The sequence below is a fragment of the Gastrolobium bilobum genome, unplaced genomic scaffold, assembly GCF_033153095.1.
Source record: "Gastrolobium bilobum isolate Gb01-03AN ecotype WA unplaced genomic scaffold, APGP_CSIRO_Gbil_v1 utg776, whole genome shotgun sequence".
Lineage (NCBI taxonomy): Eukaryota > Viridiplantae > Streptophyta > Magnoliopsida > Fabales > Fabaceae > Gastrolobium > Gastrolobium bilobum.
Window position 1 is genome coordinate 99,102 of NW_026899202.1, and position 21,341 is coordinate 120,442.

Sequence of the window (21,341 nt, forward strand, 5' to 3'; positions counted from 1 at the left end):
CCTCTCTATCATCCTTGTGGTAGTGTATGGAAGCAACAATGAAGGCAGATTCTCTAGTTGAACTGATTAACTACTTGCTACTGATGGGAATTGAGGCCTCTCTACTTCATGAATTTTTCTCTAGCTTGGATTAGTAACTCAGTAGCTTGTATGGGTTGGAAGTTATCAGTTACACATTCATTAATTGTAGCTTATGAAGCATGAAATGTTGTAGTAAGCTGACAAAAAAAAAAAAAAACGAATCCATGTATATATGTTGTACCATATGGTATTATATATGCTATCTAGTTTACATCCGAGTATCCTCTGCCAAACTCACTGACTGTCTGTTATATCATAAGTTGCGGGGCACCGATCCGCAAAAATACCGAAATTGGCTGCGTATGGTTGTGGAAAACCATCTTCAAAATCACGATCCACACTGTTAATGAACAGGGCAAAAATTACTTTGTAACACCTGTTGACGTTCACAATTATAGAAAAAATCATAAGAGATGGGCTTATTACCTGGGAAGCATATCACAATTGGAAGAAACCCATCCAATCTTCTGTTTCTCGTTGTCATAAATCACCATTTTGTCTTGTAAAGAGATGTCTGTTGAGAGCAAAAGAAAATGTATAACAATTAAATTGTCAAATAAAAATGGAAAAGAAAAGTGGCATTTGGCATGCCTTACCTCCTATTATGTTAAGATTTCCTAGTCCTACTTCTGTGCCATCTAGAATCCCCAAGCAGACATTGCCATGTTTCTGGAAAAGGACAGCAAGTAATAAACATAATTTCATTTGTTCCCTTCGCTAGAGGCAGAGAAGTTACTCATAGTCCTAAAAGGTGCTCACAGTGACAATGAGATAAGCTTCTGGTGGTAGTTGCATTTGCATATTCTTCGCTTTTGTGAAGCTCAAAGCTAGGGTCTTGAAATAGTTCTTGACATCACTTAAAGATTTGATAGACTTAGCACCCTTCCAACAAATGGGAAGTGATGGATCCTCAGTTGCTCTTTTCAACTGCTTTCCCTTTAAATCATTAGTTACCTGAATTATAGATCAAGGATTATAAACGGGAAGATAGCAAACTATTTATCTTCAGGCCATACAAGGCAATTGAGGCAATCAAGGATCATTGAGGCACTCTAGTTTCCATCTTACCAGATCAACAACAGCTTGATAAGCTTCCGAGTTGAAGTATGTGTAAGAGCTCCCACTATCAAAGATAAGTTCAAGACCCTTAACAGATGTAGGCTTTCCATTGAAAAACAGTTCTGCTGGTCCTGAGCTGTAGTGTTTTCTGGAGCAATGATAGTGTGTAAGTTCTCATGAGTGGCAACAAATGATACATGTGTGCAACAAAAACGTCTCAGAAGAAAATGACTAAAACTTACTCCGAATGACTAGGCAACATGGGTGTCCAGACAATTCCTGATGAGGGAATGAAATCATCTCCAAAGAATAAAAACCCTCCTCGCCCACTTAAGCAGTGACCAACAACATTGCGAATCAGACCCAGAGAATGAAGCTGGGACAAAATGCTTGCTCTGCCATTGCCAAGTCCAAGGACTCCTGCTGTAGAAGGTGTAGGACCAGAGTACTTTTGATCATATCCACACCTAGCCATGCATCAGAAAAGGAACTCTCAATCATTAGGAAGGTGAAAAGGAAATTGTAGTTCCAAGTTGAAGCCGGTTTAACATTTGTCCTGAGAATAGATCAATTCTATTATGTTGCCCTATTTGCTATTTAGCATAATTTCACCGTTACATTTTTTTTCCCCCATCATAAGATTCATAACTTCATTACAAATTACCTAAGTAGTAGATGCAACCACTGTCACACAGAAGGATGGAATGAAAACACTCACCCAAAGGCTATCCTAGGGCGTACCATAGAACCATTGGTGAATTGAAGAGGAATGTAGTCTTGGACAAGCACACCCAGAGATGATCCATGATCTGCATACTCAACCTCATAGTCACATTGGTCATCTGGGGCAGCACACTGATGGTCTGTTGTTGACAATTGCACTACAGCACACAACTGGTCCTTGCATTGCACAAGGTTATTGTTGGGTTTATAAAGTTGATCACGAGGCTGCAAAGATTGACACCAAGTGAAGAACTGATGCTGAGGATGAAATTATTGGTTACTACTCATAATTCAGAATGAGGCTAATCTAGGTTTTAAGTTTACCTTGGTGCAACCTTTACATGGTGCATCACACTGAACCCAAGTGAGGTCACTACCTGAGTCAATGTCAAGGTCAAAAAGCTTGGGGGGATAGCCAATGTGGAGGGACACTGTGTAATACCTGCATAAAGAGGAAATCATAAATTATTTTTTCATGGAATCAGAATGATTTAAATTTGACAATAAAAACTAATTAACTTTAGAAATCCAACAATCATGTTTCTTTTTTCTTTCAAAGCTTGGGTAAACAAAAAGTGACCTATTGACTGAGAAGAGATTGTGGTCCAATAGGAGAGATACAGTCAAAAAGGGAGAAAAAAAGAAGTTAAGGGGTTCAAGTCAAACTACTTTTTGTTCTTTCTCAAAAAGAATCACAAACAAACAGCAGATAAATTCGATATAAGTGATCCGAAATTTCCCAAGAAACTAGAAAAGGAACTAATTTTAGAAGAATTCATCAGAAACATAATTTCATTTTTTGTTTGTTTGTTTCCTTTTTTAAATGTTTCAGACAATTAGCATAGCTCAAATCAGAACACAATTACTAGAACAAAGTTATCCAAAAAAAGAAACCTTTAATCACACAATAAAAGAATTGAGAGAAAAAAAGAACAATAATCAAGTTGATATTACTTGAGGATGATGTTTGAACAAAAGAAAAAGAGTGAAAAGGATACATACCCAAGAGGGTATACATTCCCTTGAATCCGAAAAACAGCTGAGGAGACAAGTTGATTATCAGAAGCTCTGGCGGTGGGCTTCTTGGCTTTACGAGGTTGATTGGCAGCTGAGAAAGAGAGTGGGAAAATGGCAGAAAATACAAGAAAGAGCAAGACCGTGTGCAATTCTCTTCCCTTGCTTCTCACACCCATCTTTAGAGAAACAAAATTATCAGAGGTGAAAAAAGGTGGCAATGATTCAAGAAAAAGGTTTTGATTGAAATAAAGAATTCAATAAGAAAAGAAAAAGAAAAAGGAAGGAAATTTAGGAGACTGAAGCAGAGTTTAGTATCCTCTGCGTGTCTGGTTTCTGGCTCAGGTTTTGGTCAGGTGGCAGTTGGCCGCTACCAACGTGTTTTAATGCTTCACTCTAAAAAAGCGAAAAAGAAAATTTTACTAGGTGCAGCTGAGTTGGTTCGCGCTGAGTCAGTGGGGTTGGACATGTGTTCGATTTCTGTTAAATGCATTATTGGGGAGGGGGCTGAATCTTTAGCCAAACTCCCGCACTCCGGATTAGTCCCATAGCCGGCTCAAAGAGTCGAAGCTTGTGGGGATATCGGAGGAAGCCAACTCGCCTCAAATAAGTAATTAGAGTTGGGTAACTCAAAAAAAAAAAAAAAAATTTACTACATTATAATTTGGATTATGTTTTAGTTATTTTGCCAATAAAAGGATTGATTTTTATTTTTTTTATCAAAAAAATGTTCTTTCTAATTTTTATTTTTTTAATATCAATCAGTGTGAAGTCGTTGTGGATGCTACCAATTCAATTTTTCATGTGTTTTTTTTTTTTGCCTCCCCAGAAATCGCGATTCTAAATATTAGGACTGTGTCCTTTAATTTTTACTTTTTAGATTTGTCCGTAGATGAAATATAAATTCTAAAGGATTTTAATTTGGGAAAGGTTATATTTATTATTATTTTTCTTACTATCAAATCTTAACCGTTGATTTTTGTTAATCTAACGGTTATAATTTATTAAAAATTAATAATTAATTAATAAGTGTGATCTAATAAATTATAATTATTAGATTGACGAAAATCAACGGTTAAGATTTGATATTAAGAAGTAGTAAGTGTAACCTCCCCTTTTAATTGATCTATTAAAAGATGGGAGATCTTATACGTGTTACTAAAAAAATTTATAATTCTTACTACTAAATTAGTTATCGTTTATTTTCGTTAATCTAATGATTATAATTTTATTGAAAAATATTAATTAATTAATAAATATACTCAATAAATTATAGTCGTTAGATTGATGAAAATCAAGATTAATTTAGTAGTAATTATAACTGCCATATAGATTAAAAAGTCGTTTAGATATAAATTGACTTCTTAATATGATTTTCAACCTCCTTTCCACGCTCTCCTCCCTTTCTCGCTTTTGTTTTTCAAGGTTTCAGTCTCTCTCTCTCTTTATCCTCTCTAATCTATCAACTTTGCAGTACATATTCTCCTTATCATTCTTCATGAATTTCTCATTCATTATGATTGCAAGATATTTATTGGTCTTCATTTTACACACCATAAGTAATTATATTTCATAATTTTTAAATTATTTTGTTAATTATATTGAAATGAAAATCATTATGCATAGAATCTGAAATTGGATTAGTTACGGCTTTACCTGCATACTATAAAGGAGTGACATACAATATATCAAAGTTTCTAGACTTTATCATGCTTTTCACAAATTCAATCATAGGACATACTTGGTAAGGTTTGTGAGGAGGAAACGGTAACAAATCGAATCGAATGCAAAAATATCAATGATGAAGATGACGACGTTGATTTAATGGTAATTGGATAACAGGGTTGGGCTTGGGCCTTAAGGCAAGGTTCGACAATAGGGTCAGAGGGACATACTATGTCATTATGTTTATTTTTTAAGTTGTATGTTTTTATTGAAGAGTACAACTTGTTTAGGAATATAATTAGGTTCAATTCATGAACAATAGCTGTGTCATTCATGATTAAGTCTTCTTTTGACTATGTGGGCAAGAGATAATTGAATATTGTATACAAAATTTCATTAATTACAACTCAAATGAGATTGATTATTAGGGGACCAAAATCATTTTAAGTAAAAAGACTGGTTTCAGTGAATATGTTATGGAAGAGGCTATTGGTTTTATGGGTGGAATTTGGCTAATCTGGAAGAAGAACTCATGTGATGTTACGGTTCTAAATAAAAAATCGCAAATGATACATGTCAGAATTTGCTTTCCGGATAAAGAAGCATTATTTTCTACTTTTATTTATGCAAGTCCCAGAGATGAAGTTAGACAGAGTTTGTGGGAGGATCTTCGTTGTATCTCAGAAAATATGGAGGTGCCTTGGATTATTTTAGGGAATTTTAATGAAATAGCTTTTCCTCATGAAAAGAAGGGAGGTGCTCCTGTTGATCTGAACAGGTGCAATAAATTTGCATCCTTTTTGACTAATATTAAGATGTTAGATTTGGATAGCTCTGATACAAAATTTACTTGGAGGGGACCCTTTTTTGCATTTGAATAGGGTTTTTAAGCGTCTTGATCGAGCCTGCAGTAATGCTAAATGGAGGACATCCTTTGAAGAGGGTCATGTTAAAGTTCTTCCAAGGATTAATAGTGATCACAGTCCTTTATTGATAACGTTATCCCCTTTTAAGGATGTTTGGACAGAAAGGCCATTTAGGTTTCATTCCTTTTGGCAAGACCACCAGCTTTTTAGTCAGTTTATTAAGGAGAATTGGAGTGTTGATTGTAACATTATGGATAGCTTTAAAAGGTTTACCCTTTGCATAAAAGAGTGGAATGAGAAGGTTTTTGGTAACATTAGAACTAAAATAAATAAATTGTTGAGCAGGCTAGCAGGTGTTCAGAAAGCCATATCCGAAGATAACAAAGTTTATCTGGAGAAAGTGGAAAGGAAGATTAAAGCAGAAACTGAAGAGGTGATGGACCAAGAAGAAAAGCTCTGGTTTGAGAAATCCAGAACTGGGTGGATTAATCAGAGAGACAGAAATACTAGCTATTACCATACTAAAACAATCATAAGAAGAAAGCAGGGAAGAATCACTGATTTGAAGGATGATAATGGTATGTTGGTAAAAGAGGAAAGAGGTTTAAAGAATATGATTCTGAATTTTTTCAGTAATTTATTCAAAGAGGAAAACACTAACAGTGTTTGGGTGAATTATATGTGGCCAGAAATTCAACCTGATTGTGTTGAAAAATTAGGATCTCGAGTAACTAAGGAGGAGTTAAAGAGAGATTTCTTTTCGATGAAAGAAACAAAAGCTCCTGGGGAGGATGGCTATACTGCTAATTTTTATCACAGAAATTGGGAGTTAATTGGTGATCAGATTTGGAGAGCCTTTTGTCATTTTGTTCAAAATCTTGCAGGCATTGAGGAAATTAATGGTACATTGGTTGTTTTGATTACTAAAGTCCATAAACCTATGTATGTTACTCAACTCAAACCTATCTCATTATGCAATGTTTTGTATAAAGGTATGAGTAAGGTTATTGTTGGTAGGCTCAAGGAGGTGATGGAAAAATTGATCTCTGCTAATCAAACCAGCTTCGTCCCTAACAGAAATTTGCAGGATAATATTATAGTGGCTAAAGAAGTGATTCATTCGATGGCAAGGTTAAAAGGGAAGAAAGGTGCTATGGCTGTCAAGATTGATCTTGAAAAAGCTTGTGATAAGTTGATCTGGTCTTTTATTCATAAAGTGCTTGCAGAAATTCAGCTTCCTTCTTGGATGATTCAATTCATTATGGCCTCGATTACTACAAACAGTTTCAAAGTGCTTCTTATTGGAGGCCTTACTGAAACCTTTCTGCCTGAAAGAGGTATCCGCCAAGGTGACCCTCTTTCCCCTTACATTTTCGTGTTATGTGTTGAAAAATTATCTCATCTGATTTCTAGCAAAGTTAATAATGGTAATTGGAAGCCTTTTAGAGTTTGTAGAGGTGGGCCTTCAATCTCTCATCTCATGTTTGCTGATGATATAATTCTCTTTGCTGAAGCTTCAAAAGAGCAAGCTCTCCAAGTTATGGATTGTTTGAATGTTTTTTGCAACATGTCAGGTCAAAGTATTAGTGTTCCAAAATCAACAATCTACTTTTCTCCTAATACTACTGATGGAATTATTGACTCTATTAAAAATGTTACTGGTTACAAAAGGGTGACAAGCATTGGAAGATATTTAGGATCCTTTATTAAACAAGGGAGGAACACAAAGAGTAACTATGCTGCTATTATGGACCATATCAGAAGTAAATTGGATGGTTGGAAGAACTAGTGTCTGTCTTTTGCTGGTAGAGTAACACTTGCTAAACTGTTATTAGTGCAATCCCTTCCTTTCATATGTAAAACGGATTATTGCCAGTTACTTTGTGTGATGAGATTGAGCAAATTCAACGAAAATTTACATGGGGTAATAATAGATCTCATTTGGTGGCTTGGGATACTATGTATAAACAAAAGGAGTTGGGAGGCCTAGGGATCATCAATTTGCGGGTTCAGAATGAAACTTACATGCGTAAACTTGCTTGGAAAATCTTAACTAGAAGGGATGATTTGTGGGTGAAGGTATTAATAGCTAAATATGGCAGGGGGAAAGATCTAAAGAGAGGTGTTATGTCAAAGTGCTATGACTCCAAGCTTTGGCGGGATCTCTGTAAATGTCGAAACCAATTTTTAGCAGGTCTTCGCTGGGAGATTTGTGATGGCAAGACAATCAGATTTTGGGCAGATAACTGGTTGGGTTTATATGGTAATCTCAGCTTATTTGCTCACAATCCTGTCCCTAATTCAGATATCCAAAAAGTTGTGGCTGAGTTTGCTCCTGATGGAAAATGGGATTCTCATTACATCAACTGTTTTTTGAATAATTGAATAATGATTTAGTATCCATAATAGATTGTTATCCTATCCAGTTGGACAACAATTAGGATGACAGATTAGTTTGGATGAAAAATCATGTTTCAGATTCTTTGGTTAAAATAGCATACAAAAATTTGATGGAGTTTCATGTTCCCTATTCAACCTTGCATTGGAAGAAAATTTGGTCTTGGCAAGGTCCTGAAAGAGTTAAAACTACCATGTGGTTGGCCATGTTAAATAGGCTCCCTGTGAGAAGTAGGACATATCATTGGAGTGGAGGTCCAAATGTTTGTAATAGCTGCCCTGACAAGGAAGAAACCTTACTTCATATTTTAAGGGATTGTAGATATGCTCAGACTGTTTGGAGAGACTGGTTTGGTGCTAATTAACATTATCCCCTCAAATCCACGATTTCCTTTTTCCTTCATATTTCATAGGATGAGCCATCTCTCCATCAAACTTTTTACCTGCATGTTCAGCTTTCAGTTTGTTATAGAGTGGCACATTCTCCACACTAAGCAACACTCTATCAAACATATAACTCACTCTCATTAGCAACACCAACTGTTGATTGCTTATTACTTCTCCCTTCTTCTTTGGTATCACTTCCTTTACGCTTGTGATTCTTTCTACCCTTCAACCAAATGGAATTCTCCCATTGAACCAAGACCAGTTAGAAGCTGAGGTGCTGGAGGAAGAAATTTGCTACCTTCCTCTAACCCTCCTAAACCGGGAGACAAAATCTGCTTCACTGTGGGGGGAAATTTAATTACTTGCAAAAGTTACCGTTTGCAATTGCGGTCAGTGGCAATAGTATATGTCCGCCACTGGATCAATTTATACCAACGTAAGAATAATGATAACATTTTTCAAGCTAGCAAATTTGGTATCTTACACATTTAATCCTTTGTACTGCTAACCCCGTTTAACAACCAGAACAGGTTTATAATAAGACAGAGTCCATAGAAACGAGAGGCGCCAATTAAACAAGAGCTCATACGTCAATTCCAATTTCAAGAGACATGTCTCAGAACTAACTACCGAGAGAGATCAACGCAACTAATCAAAACCAGGATTTGCAATTATGATACTCAAATGAGTTATACTTCCTTAAACGGCATGGTATCAAGATATACAAGTGAATACATATAATAACATCAGTACTAGCATGGCCTCTGATAGGGCAGAACAACCACAGGGCATCTTAAAACAATCATACAATTAAAAAAAATAAAATAGCAATGATAAAATTTACTCTCAAGCACAATACATTGTCAATGATTTTATTTTTTTTATTTTTTTTGCTTAAATAAAAACTAATCTGGACAATAAAATAATACAAGGAAGCCAGAATAAAAGGTGTCAATAGCAGCAAGATTCCAAGACAATTCAAGTCTAGGACAATCCAAACAGTGCACGAATTATACCAAGTATGCCACCACCAATGAGAGCCTTCAGCAATCTCAGCTTTGTATTCGTGTACGGTGGGTACCTTACTGATGCATCACCCATAAAACTGCGATATAGAACTGCTTTTTTGTGGCTAAAAGCATCAAATGAGAATTTCCCATGATATGCACCCACTCCACTCTCACCAACTCCCCCAAATGGCAAAGTATGAACTGCAAGCTGCATCAGGTGAAAAGGCCAATTAGAAAACAGAAACACGAAGATTATGACTGTTAACATTTCCAATTAATTCAAAACAGTAAATAAGACATGGGAATCTATAAATGGAAAAGACCACCTTTTTATTTGAAGAAGCTCAAATTTCAATATGAACAAGTAAAAGCAAACACATGGGTTCAGAAAAACACTTTTCATTTAAAAAAGATGGCTCTTCACTGTAGCAAATGAAAGCTGAAAAAAATACACTTTAAGAAATTATTTTCAGGTCATTTTCTTTAACCTTCTGCAATAATAAAATCTAACACGTTGCTTTGATTTATGTTTGTTTTTAGTCTGGAGGTTTCTTTAAAACAAGGAACTGATGGCAACAACAACAACTGAAGCTGATTGGTGATCTGCTTTTCTGCTGTTCTGTTTGCATATAAGAATCACATACAGAGGGACAGATAAAATCAAGACATGCTCGTATAGATTGTGTAGAATATGAATAAAAATTACATGTAAAGTAGTGTCATTGACAACCAAACCCCCAGCAGAAACAGTCATAACAAACTGCTCCTTGAGCTTCTTGTCGGTTGTAAATATATATGCAGCAAGAGGCTTTGATCCTGAATTGATCACATCAAAGCTTTCTTCCAGTTTATCGACCTGTCTCAAGCAAGGAAAAAAAAGAAAAAAGAAAAGCATTCTAATCGATCAACTGTGGCTTTAATTTACTGATGTACACTTTACAATTTGCAATCACCTGTTTCCAGGTTAGTTTAACAATTAGCTTCAAGTTATTCAAATGTCTATAAAATATTATCAATTATTGATTTAGCTGATTTTTGGATGTGACATAAGCAATTGAACATTTGCTTCCGAGGCCTTACTAGAATGCTATATCATGTAGTTATTTTACATTAAAAAAATGGCCACCTGGTGGTATAAAAGTCCCTCTAAGCACAAGGTCCGAGGAAGGGCTATAGTAGGTAACCTTACATTGCATTTGCAAGAGGCTTACATGAATTGAATTTGTGCTCCGGTTCACATGACAACAACACTAATCGTTTTGCCAATGCTCCCTTCCCAGGACCTTGGCAAAAACGGTTGATGTTGTTGCCATGTGAATTAAAGGTCATTGGTTTGATTCATGTAATCACCAAATGTAAGGTAAGACTGTGCATGACGGGAGCTTTACAGCACCAAGCTGCCCTTGTAGTTACACTAAAAGGTGATAATTGATATCTTCACTCTTATCCCACATGAAGAGGAACATATCAATTACTCTTATAGCTTGTAAAGCATTTGAAAAACTACGTGCATATTTGTTTTCATTCAACTATTATAAAAGCAAGTAAGCGATCAAAGAAAACAATGGGATTTTGAAGAAAATCTCACAGAAACATATGAAGATGAACCAATTCTTGCAGCTTGTAAACCATTTGAAAAACAACGTGCATATTTGTTTTCATTCAAATATTGTAAAAGCAAGTAAGAAAATCTCACAGAAACATATGTAGAGGAACATATCAAATTCTTGCAGCTTGTAAACCATTTGAAAAACTACGTGCATATTTGTTTTCATTCAAATATTGTAAAAGCAAGTAAGCAACTAAAGAAAACAATGAGATTTTAAAGAAAATCTCACGGAAACAGTTACTGTGGTGTCTTAATTCTTACCGTGAGGATAGGAAGTAAAGGACCAAATATCTCCTCACTCATTATCAGAGAATCTCGCGGGACATCCAATAGAACAGTGGGGCTAATCCTCCTATAATTTGAGATAAAAGAGAAATTTAGAGTCAAGAAATATTGCACTTCACTAAATGAAGACTTCATCAACAAAGTACCCCAAAAAGAAGAGAGAGAGAGAGAGAGAGCTTACAATTTGCCTTCATCCTTTTCACCCCCATAAACAATCTTACCAGAAACCTTATCATCGTCCAAGAGCTTTGCCAAGCGAGCAAAGTGGTTGGAGTTCACAATACGGGACAAATCTTTTGATTCCAATGGGTTCTTTCCATAAAATTTCTCCAATTCAGTCTTTAGGGCATCCACCTAGAAATAGGAGACAGCAAACACTAAACAAACAGACAGAATTAGAATTCTAACTACACTTGGGAAAAACTTACCAACTTGGGAGCATAGTCTTTTGTTGTTATAACATAATCTGGAGAAATGCAGGCTTGTCCATTGTTACAACCCCACTTTCCTGCAATTATACGTCTAGTTGCTACCTTGCCAATTCAAATTTAATTTAAGTCAAAATTGAGATGCAAGGAGGTCAGGGAGACAGCAAGTAATTAGTAAGGACAAAAGAGAGGATACGTTATACCTTCAAATTGATATTTGAATCAACAACAACTGGAGATTTTCCTCCAAGCTCCAACACAACTGGTGTAAGGTGTTTTGCAGCAGCAGCCATCACAATGCGTCCCACTCTTCCATTACCTAAAAACCCAACAATTGCTTGCGTTAAGAACATCCACAGACCAAAGTATCATTGTAATAAAATTTCCAAGCAAACATTCAAGAACAGCTAGAATTCAATAATTTTTATTCTTTTACTTCTTTTTTCTGGTAAAATAATGCACTTATCCAAAAAGGGAAATCAAAATCACATTTGTATATCTAAAGTAAGACCAACCATAAGGAAAATTGTATCTGAGAAAAACAGAAAATTATTTCAGGATTCAAAACCATCAAAGAAAACCAGATGAGAAACAAACAGGAAGAACCTGTATAGAAAATTTTGTCCCACTTTTGCTGCAGTAATGCGGATGTTTCATCTACTGCCCCCTCAACAACTCTTATAGATGAGTTATCCATGTGCTCCCCTAACAGTTTTGCTAGCAGTGATGACATGGCTGGAGCAATTTCTGATGGTTTTAGAACCACAGCGTTACCAGCAGCGATAGCTCCAACGACTGGATCAAGTGATAACACTGGAAATACAGATAGACAATGCAATATTATCGTCATTATAAATAATAAAAATAGAGCTCGGAGGGAAGGAAAAGGTGTGATGTGAGCTCAAAACATATAAAACAAGGTCAACTAAATATTTACATACATAATGGATAGTTCCATGCAGAGATGATTAACACAACTCCCAGTGGTTCAGATACTATTTCAGCCGAAGAAGGAAAAGTTGTGAGTGAAGTTTTGACCTGCAGTAAAGGGAAATTCAGGTGATACATCAAGAGAGTTGTAAGCAATGTCAGTGGAAGAACTTCACATAAAATATACCTTTTCCGAAGCCATCCAATGTTTCAATTCCTTGAGTGCAACTTTACATGAGTTTTTCAACATAGCAATCTGCAATACAAACTACACCAGTTACGACAAGATGGAAAATATCATATTTAACACCCTTATGTTGATTACACCAACCCTTCAACAACTCATAAGAAATGGTCAGGAAATTAGGTTTGCATTCCACATTTTCAGCTTCATGTCCTCATTAAGGGCTCCAAAATGTTTGTTTAGATGCAAATATTACGTCTTAAGTTAATTTTTAATAAACTTTCCAGTATCTGGGCTAAAATAGATTGTGTCTTTTCCTAATTAGCTGACTGTCAAAAGGAAAATGAGTGGTATAATAAAAAATTTCTGTGATTTTCTAGATGATAAGCACTACAACTGGTTCACTTGCTCGGGTATTAATGATTGAATATACAGGACCACTGGTTGCATGTCATCAGAGATCTCCAATCCATACACAGACGCATCAATGTAATGAAATCTTATAAACTTCAACACCACGCAACAATAAGTGAAAAGATTGGAGAAACAAGTTAGGCAGAACAGAGCAGCAAGAGCAGTCTAAGATACAAAATATTTCAAATAAGAAATCACCAATTCAATGTGCATAAACCTAATCAAAATGATTATTGATATTTTGAGAGTTTTAACTACGGATTGCTGCTATACACTTTGGTATTACTTAAAAATATAGAAGTGTAATAGAGCAAGACCCGTTGGATCTTCTCCAAACACAAAGATATTCATTTGTTTTTTTGGTAACAAAAAGTTTATTGGGGAGGGGAGGATGCAGTATTTTAGGGTCAAGGTGTGCCACAAGTCTCAAAGAGAGATAGAGGTACTTAAACCACCCGTAGGATTGAACTCATGACTTTTGCGTTGATACTGTTCGACCCCACCAGTTTAGCCAGTCCCCATTGTGGCATAGATTTTCCTGTTTAAATAAGCACATAATGTGTGAACTGAATTGTCCTTATAAGTATCCAATTAGGTGGGCATGTGTCACTTAGTAATTTGATTATACTATAACCAGTGACATCTCAGTGCTAAACTGAAATCCTGTTTGTCAACCTCATGAAATAATGCTAGTGCTTTTGATCAACCAGAAAGACAAATCCCGGCTCACACTTAATGCATGAACACCTAAACAACGGACAAATTTTCAGTGCTCCTATTCTACATACCACACCTGCTTAAACTAGAAACATAATGGACTCATTTAACTGCATTTACACCCATTTTCTTGCCAACTTTTTCATTTTTAATGCAACATGACTCCATTCTTTTTTTTTAAAAAAAAATTGAGCATCATCAATGCTCCTGTACGGACCAAGGACGAGGTGTTCTACAACAATACATCCTGTGAAAGTAGGTTAAGAAAAAATTCGATCATTGTAAAGTTTGTGGCACTGGCAATAAATATAAGAACCGAAGCCACCTATCAAAGATTCACAGGAAAATGTTGAGAGGACCACAAGATTGGCCCACCCCAAAACGAGAAAGTCAAGTGGGACCTAAAGACAGCGCCATTAATGCTCACACCAAAACACCCATGATCCCTATAGCAACATTTCCATCACCAAAGGGAACGACATGCTAACCATCTTCACAGACAAATCTCCTAATTAATAAATAAAAAAAAATGAAAAAATAGTGCCACAAAAAACTGCACAACACGTGAACAATGACACAGACACCAAAAGCGTTACATGTAGAATCCACTCCACTCAGAATTTCTGAATCGAGGACAGACATCACTCGTTTTGTCCCCGTAAAACTGGACCCCATAATAAATGAACTACACAACAACTCATCAAGCATAGCGCATTTGACAACAATAGAGTTAACACAGCAAACACACTATGTTCAGATTTTTCAGTCTCCATCATAGCAGAGCATGTCTTCACAAAACCCACCTGATAACAATTTTCGGAATATTGTTATTACCGAGGTCAAACATTGTCGGTATTTCCGAGTTCACACATAATTGCACGAAGCAAAATAATAATAACAATTATTATTATTATTATTATTTATGGAGTGGAGTGTTCATTAAATTTACTTTACTATCTTTCTTACGAAATCAATAATAATATTAATTAATAAAAAATCTAAAACGCAAACCAAGTAAGAGCGATGGAAGAAACGACATTGGGAAACTCAGAAAACGTAGAACGGAGAAACCTCGTAAACGACGGTTTCGAGTGGCGGCTTGGCGAGGTCGTTGAGAAGAGCATCGACGATCTGTTGCTCGTGATCGACGAGGAGGTTGGAGAGTGCGTTGAGCTGCGAAACTCTCCACTCGTAACTTCGCGTTTTGCCAGAAGCGAAGGTTCCCCTCAGCTCCTTCATCAGCAGCGAACCCGCTTCTGCGTCGAACGCTTCCTTCTTCTTCTTCTTCTCTGACTCCACTGTAGACATTATCTCCCAGAAAACCAAACGCCCAAAACAGGATCAAGAAAAGAGGATAAAAAAAGAAAAAGAAAAAAGGAATTGCTATGTGCCTTGAAATCGAGGTGATGGCTTTGTGAGTTGAATTGGATTAGATAGTGAAGCACCGGTGAACGAAAGAACCAAACAAAAACGCTATGACCAAGGTGGAGTACAGTGTCGTATTTGGCTGTATTATATAATAGATGGTGGCGTGTTCCTACGTCCCGGTTCGGATTTTCAAATGTATAAATAGCTTAGAAACCGAGTGTCCCTATTAAATTAGAATATCTTTCTTTAAAAGTTAATCTATTTTTTTAAATTCAATATACTAAATACTCGTAATATGTGGAGTCATATGAAAAAATATTAATCATATATATATATTTTGAGTTAGGATCATTTTACCACCGATATAATGATATAGAAAAAGTAAAATAGTTCTAATAACACCAAGATCTAAACAGCTATTTAATTTAATAAATGATGCGTTGGTGATTATTTATTGATGGGGGAATTATAACCATATAATCAACAATCATAAGGGGATGAGAAAAATAAAATATTGAAATAAATAATTATAAAATTATTATTATTATTAATTCACTAATTATAATTTTCCTAACCATGTCATATTAAATAAAACATGATATTATCTATTTTCATATAATATTGTTTATTAATACATCCTTAAACCTCTCATTAGCGTGTGGTTCGAGGATAGTGTTTGGCACAAGATGTTGGAGGCGCGTGGCTGGGTAAGAAATTTGTTTGCGGCTATAGGCTTGCCAAAAGTGGGTTTGAACTTTGAACATATAGTTTCCAAAAAATATAAAAAAAGTTTGATCATATGAAATTGGAAAAAAATTCATTTACAATTTTTTTTATAAATTACATTGTGTATTTTTTGGAAGTATATAGTATGAATGTATTTCGAAAATACATAATATAATTTATAAAAAATAAAAAAGTTAATTTTCTCTTTTCTTCTGTTCTTTTCCCCAATCTTCTCACGTTTGCTTTCGATGTTTGGATTTGGACTTTTGGAATTTGGAGTACTAGTTTGGTGCTCCTAACCCGATTGCCTCTGCCTGGACGTAACATTTAGTCTCCTCCTTTTGGTAAGCGATGTGTCATTTTTTTTTTCCTTTTCAAAAATATTTTCATACTTATATATAATAATGAGAAAAGTGTGTGTCATTTTAATGGATTTAAAGTTATGTCATTTTAAGAGAGAGAAAAAGATAGATAAAGGAGGAGAGAAAGTTGACAAAAAAATAAAAAGTGTGGGTCTCACCTCTTTATGAGAGTGAAAGAATATAAATTGTGTCACTTAAAAGAATAAATATTTTTCTCTATAATAATATATCATCATGTATGAGATAAGTTATTCTTAAGTTTTATATCAAAAAAATTGATCTTTAATTTATTTACATCTAACTAATCATATATTTAATAAATTAAAATTATTAAATATAAATAAAATAAATAACTTAGATTATGAATGTAATTTATATCGGTGTAAAATGACTATGACTCTTTATAAATTATTAAGATATTAAACTTATAAATAAATAATAATATAAATTAAAATAGTAATATAAAAATATTTAAAACTAACTATATCAAAATTAAATTCTTATATTTAATATATAGTTATATTTTTTAATATACACAAGTATCAATGAAGTAAATTATATCACGTGAACTGACATAATCATTTAAAATTGAAAATTGCACTCAAAACAAAAATTTCATTATACAAAAATTCAAAAATAATTTTAAATGTTGTATTTATATGTTATTATAGTCACAAGAAACCCCAACCTGCTATGTATTGCATGTTTTCGTGGTAGTTGAGTATTGTTGTAGGGGCTAATCTTTTTCAAATGTCTTGTGAAAGATTTATTTGGGAGGTGAAAAATTAATCTCCAAAACTATAGTTAAGCGTTAAAGACGAGACTCATCCCAACAATAATTTTATACATGCAATTACGAGATTGTATTCAAGACCACATACTTAATTAAGAAACTCAAACTTCTTCTACTCAAACTAACACAAGTCGATATTTTGGGATTAATGTGATTCACGTAGACCACCTAACACAAATCTTGTCTCCTATGAGCATTTCTTCCTTTTTGTCATCCATTTCCTCTGATTTTGCTACGATATTTATGTTTTGTAAATAATTGCTAGGATATCCAAAAAAAAAATTTAACCTTTTACAAAAACATTTAATTTAATATTGTTTTTTTCGTCCAAAGTCTTTCATCTAAATAAGGTGAAAAAATTCCAACATATATACCGGAAAAAAAAAATTTACCCGATAATTATAATTACCAAGAATATGTTGGGAAAATGAATTTTCCAAAAATGTGACCAAAAAAATTATTTGGTAGATAAAAATACACTACTAGAAAAAACTTGTATAGCGACGGAATTGCTATGGAAATTCCGTCGCTAATTTCATCCTCGCTACTACTTTCCGTCACAAATTCCCTCGCAAACGATTTTGCGAGGAAATTTGCGACGGAAAGTAGTATAGAGGATGAAATTAGCGACAGAATTTTCATAGCAATTCCGTCGCTATAGAGATTTTTTCTAGTAGTGATATTACTGAAAATATTAGATCAAATTTACTGATTCTATATTTAGTTGATTATTAAAAAAATTTGGGAATGTCAAAATTTTCCAATACCCGGGATTCCAAGAATAACACTCCTTCGTGATGGTATTCTTGAATGTCATTTTGCTATACAATTTGTTCACAAATCAGATTCCATAAAAAAAAAAATTTAAAATCTTCTACCATATATAGGTACACAAAATTTCCAATACCAATTTCGCAGAATACAAAAAAAGCCCATATATCAAACACCCCCATATAGCTGTTTGATATGGCATAAAAAATTATGGCTCAACAAGTCAACACTTTTAACCTGTAAAAGTTGATACGTGAGTTGTATGTTGTAATCATTTTAGACGAGTTGATTGACCTACCTTACCTTTATTAGCTTGATTATATACATCCTTTGGGAGAAAGTTGGTTTACATAGCATAAGGTATAGAAAACAAGTTCAAATGAGAAAAGGTGAAACAACCAGCCAGAAAAAGAGAACTTGCCTATCTTGTATACAATATTGTTGAGTTACTATCCAAAATATAACCTTTTATTAAGAAGAGGCAGGTATCTAACTAAATCAGACACGAACTTAAAACCAAAAACATCACTAAGCTCTTGACGCCTAGCATGGTTCACATTTTTGTACAAATAAAATAAGTACTAGACTTGTCATCAGTCACTTTTTGACTGGAACTAGTGACCCCAAAAAAAAAAAAAAAAAAAAAAAAAAAACTCAAAAACCCCTTGATTGGTCTTACTTTGCACACAGAGGCAATAGCAAAAAGAACTAGATCGTTACAATGATTCTCTTTTGGTTCAAGAGTTATTGGGCTTCTAATGTATTTTAACGAGTTTAAATTTGATGCATTTTTTATTTCAAAGTTTGTTACGATATATATTATTTAATAATATCTTAATATATCATGAATATATTAGTGGTCATGTTAGTAAAACTATTTTAATAATTAAGAATATATAATTAGATGAGAATGCAAGAAGTTTTTATTATAACTGTATATCAATTCAAAATAGCATTTAAAACATATAGAAGAACTAATTATAAAATTTAATAGTATCGCCAACTAATTAAATTTTCTATCAATTTTATAGCATTTGAAAATTATTTATTAAATTAATGTGGTGGAACTCGTTAGGGGTTCAATGGGATCAGAGTGTCACATGATAGCATTCGACATTTTAATATAATAAATAATATTTAATATTTAATTATCAAGATAATAAATATTGTAAAATTATTGCTATTTTAGAAATTATCTTAAATACATTGAGTCAATGGTTATTGGTGTAGCTTGGCGGAGCTTGAGTGGCGCAACGGTTGTTGGTGCTGGTTGGCCATGTGGTTCGATCGGATATCCATGAATGTCAACACGCTATTAGTACGTACGACGCAGCACCAAATAGTTATGAATATTTATGGTATTTAATAATTTTAAAATAAAGTTATAAAAAATATAAATAAATATAAATAAAATAAATTTAACAATAATATTAATTTTTTTCTAATACTTTAAAATTAATACATTCAGTATTAATAGAATATTTTAAATAATATATCATGTTCAATTATATTTTGTAATATTCAATTCGTATAAATAATTAAAATATACATTGCATATATTTAACTTTCTATAATTTTTATTATTGAGAAATTATTCACTAAAGAAATTCATTGTTAAATATAAAAGTATTAATTTTCATTTCATCTAAAAGTCATACAAGAAATAATTACACCACCATAGAATATTGGTACATTCATTATTGACAGCTGAATTTACTTGCATTTGTTTTTGTTATTCGGGATATTTTATGTGTTGGCCGGCAACTGGCAAGATTGGCCTTATTTGATGGGTATGATAGTGAAAACAGGAAAGGAAACACTGGCTAACACCGCGGTTAACCAATACCGATATATGTGTATTGGAAAAATATTTTTATTAACTGGCATCCAGAAATAAATTTCTAACACTATTTTACATGTAATGTGCTTGACATAAACTCGAACTATAATTTAAATTGAATTATTTTGTGTAGCATTATGAATTAATTATTTCGTGTTAAGGTTATTCTAATTGTTTTTGTCATGTTATATAAATGTTATAATTAATTTAAAATTTATTTTTAAGAATTTTATTTGTGGAAGATATATTTTATTAATTTTACGAGTTTTTACAAGTTATTTATGTAATTTAATATATTTTATTTTAAATTATGACTTTTAGAATCTTTTAATACTTTAAAATATGAATTAATATATAAATATGTAAGAAAAATAATATTTAAAAAAATAATTTAAAAAAATAAAATTGTGTTCTAAAAAGTACTTTTGTTTATTAATTAAATCACATCTTATTATTATTTGATTCACCTCAAATACTGATTATCTAAAATGCACACAAAATGAGATATAAACTATTATTGGATATATATTTTTTCGTGTTCTTATCCAGTTCGCGACTAATCTGATTTAAGACGAGTCACAGAATTAAGTCTTTAAATTCTTCCAAAAAATAATACTAGAAAAGATCGAACACATGTTCTCATTCTACCGATTAATTCCCTGGATTACCGTCATTTGATTCTCATCCAGCTCTATGATTGTATTGTACCCCCTTTTTTTTGCCTATCCAGTGGTCTACCAAAGAAATCCTACTTATTCGCTTATGTCACAAAGTTCATACTAAAAATAGTTTACATAAAACCAAATCAGACTACGTTCAGATTATGAAAAAAAAAAGTTACATAAAACCCAATCTAATAAAGTGTAAAATAAAACAACCAGAACTCACAAAACTTAGATAAAAAAAAAAATGGAAACTGAAAAGGAAAGCACAAAAACATAAATAAGTGGTAAAAAATTTAGTTTAGAGTGAGAGAATTAGTACCTCTTGGATGAAGGATTCAGTTTCAGACTTGGATAGGTCGGAGTGAAGAGCTCGAACGATCTCTTGCTCGTGCTGTTCAGTTAACTTCATAAGGCCCTTCAACTGGGATGCTCTCCACTCATAGCTTCGAGTCTTACCAGAATCAAACGTTACTCTCAGATCCTTAACCATTGCTGAAGCTTCTTCTGAATCAAACACTTTCTTGCTTATGGTAGACGCCATCTATATAAGCTACGCTACGCGGATACAAGATGAAACTGAGACACAGAGAACTCTCCTATTTTTGGGAACTGTGAATGTTTCACAAAAATACAGACATATGCGCCACGAGAAGCGTAGGAATGATATTATCCCTTGTTTATATATTATATAATAAGGTCGATATTACGGATGTAGGAGCTGTGTCTCATGCTTTTCTGTCTTATGCTATGGCATTTAGATTCCTCTTCTTGAAGTATCTTATTCTGAAGTAATTATTATGTACATTTTTACCAAAAAAAAATAAAAAAATATTATCAGGTACATACGACTTATTCAAGAAATTTAAAATATTATTAAAGATTTATAAAATGTTTGTAAAGATAGTGATATATTTAATTAGACCACTAATTTTATATGTATCAAATAGGGAAGTGGATTTTCTTATGTGTTAGTCAATATGATCATGTCATGTGAGAGAATTCTAATCATTAATGTATAAATAACCTTTGATAATTTTGTCACTCTCT

General features: G+C 33.5%; 2 protein-coding genes across 4 annotated transcripts; both read right to left on the bottom strand.

Moving 5' to 3' along the window:
* Positions 1–21: 21 nt before the first annotated feature.
* LOC133288255 (aspartic proteinase Asp1-like) lies at positions 22–3,227 on the bottom strand. The gene is made up of 9 exons (XM_061485973.1): positions 2,866–3,227; positions 2,188–2,305; positions 1,859–2,088; positions 1,383–1,607; positions 1,150–1,288; positions 841–1,035; positions 678–750; positions 508–595; positions 22–421 (listed from the first exon to the last, which is right to left on the bottom strand). The coding sequence occupies exons 1-9, from the start codon at positions 3,054–3,056 to the stop codon at positions 316–318; spliced, it is 1,365 nt and encodes a 454-aa protein (XP_061341957.1). The 5' UTR covers positions 3,057–3,227; the 3' UTR covers positions 22–315.
* Positions 3,228–8,858: 5,631 nt separating this feature from the next.
* On the bottom strand, positions 8,859–20,959 carry LOC133288203 (aldehyde dehydrogenase family 3 member H1-like). 3 transcript variants are annotated; one of them, XM_061485914.1, is made up of 10 exons: positions 20,614–20,959; positions 12,642–12,710; positions 12,466–12,562; positions 12,131–12,337; positions 11,728–11,843; positions 11,525–11,629; positions 11,278–11,450; positions 11,073–11,163; positions 9,909–10,058; positions 8,859–9,410 (listed from the first exon to the last, which is right to left on the bottom strand). In XM_061485914.1, exons 1-10 carry the CDS (start codon positions 20,833–20,835, stop codon positions 9,177–9,179), a joined length of 1,464 nt encoding a protein of 487 aa, XP_061341898.1. In that variant the 5' UTR covers positions 20,836–20,959; the 3' UTR covers positions 8,859–9,176. The 3 variants fall into 3 exon arrangements, with proteins under 3 accessions (XP_061341898.1, XP_061341899.1, XP_061341897.1); XM_061485915.1 differs by lacking the exon at positions 20,614–20,959 and adding an exon at positions 14,853–15,263 and having other exon boundaries at positions 12,642–12,722; XM_061485913.1 differs by lacking the exon at positions 20,614–20,959 and adding an exon at positions 14,841–15,263.
* Between the last annotated feature and the right edge of the window lie 382 nt (positions 20,960–21,341).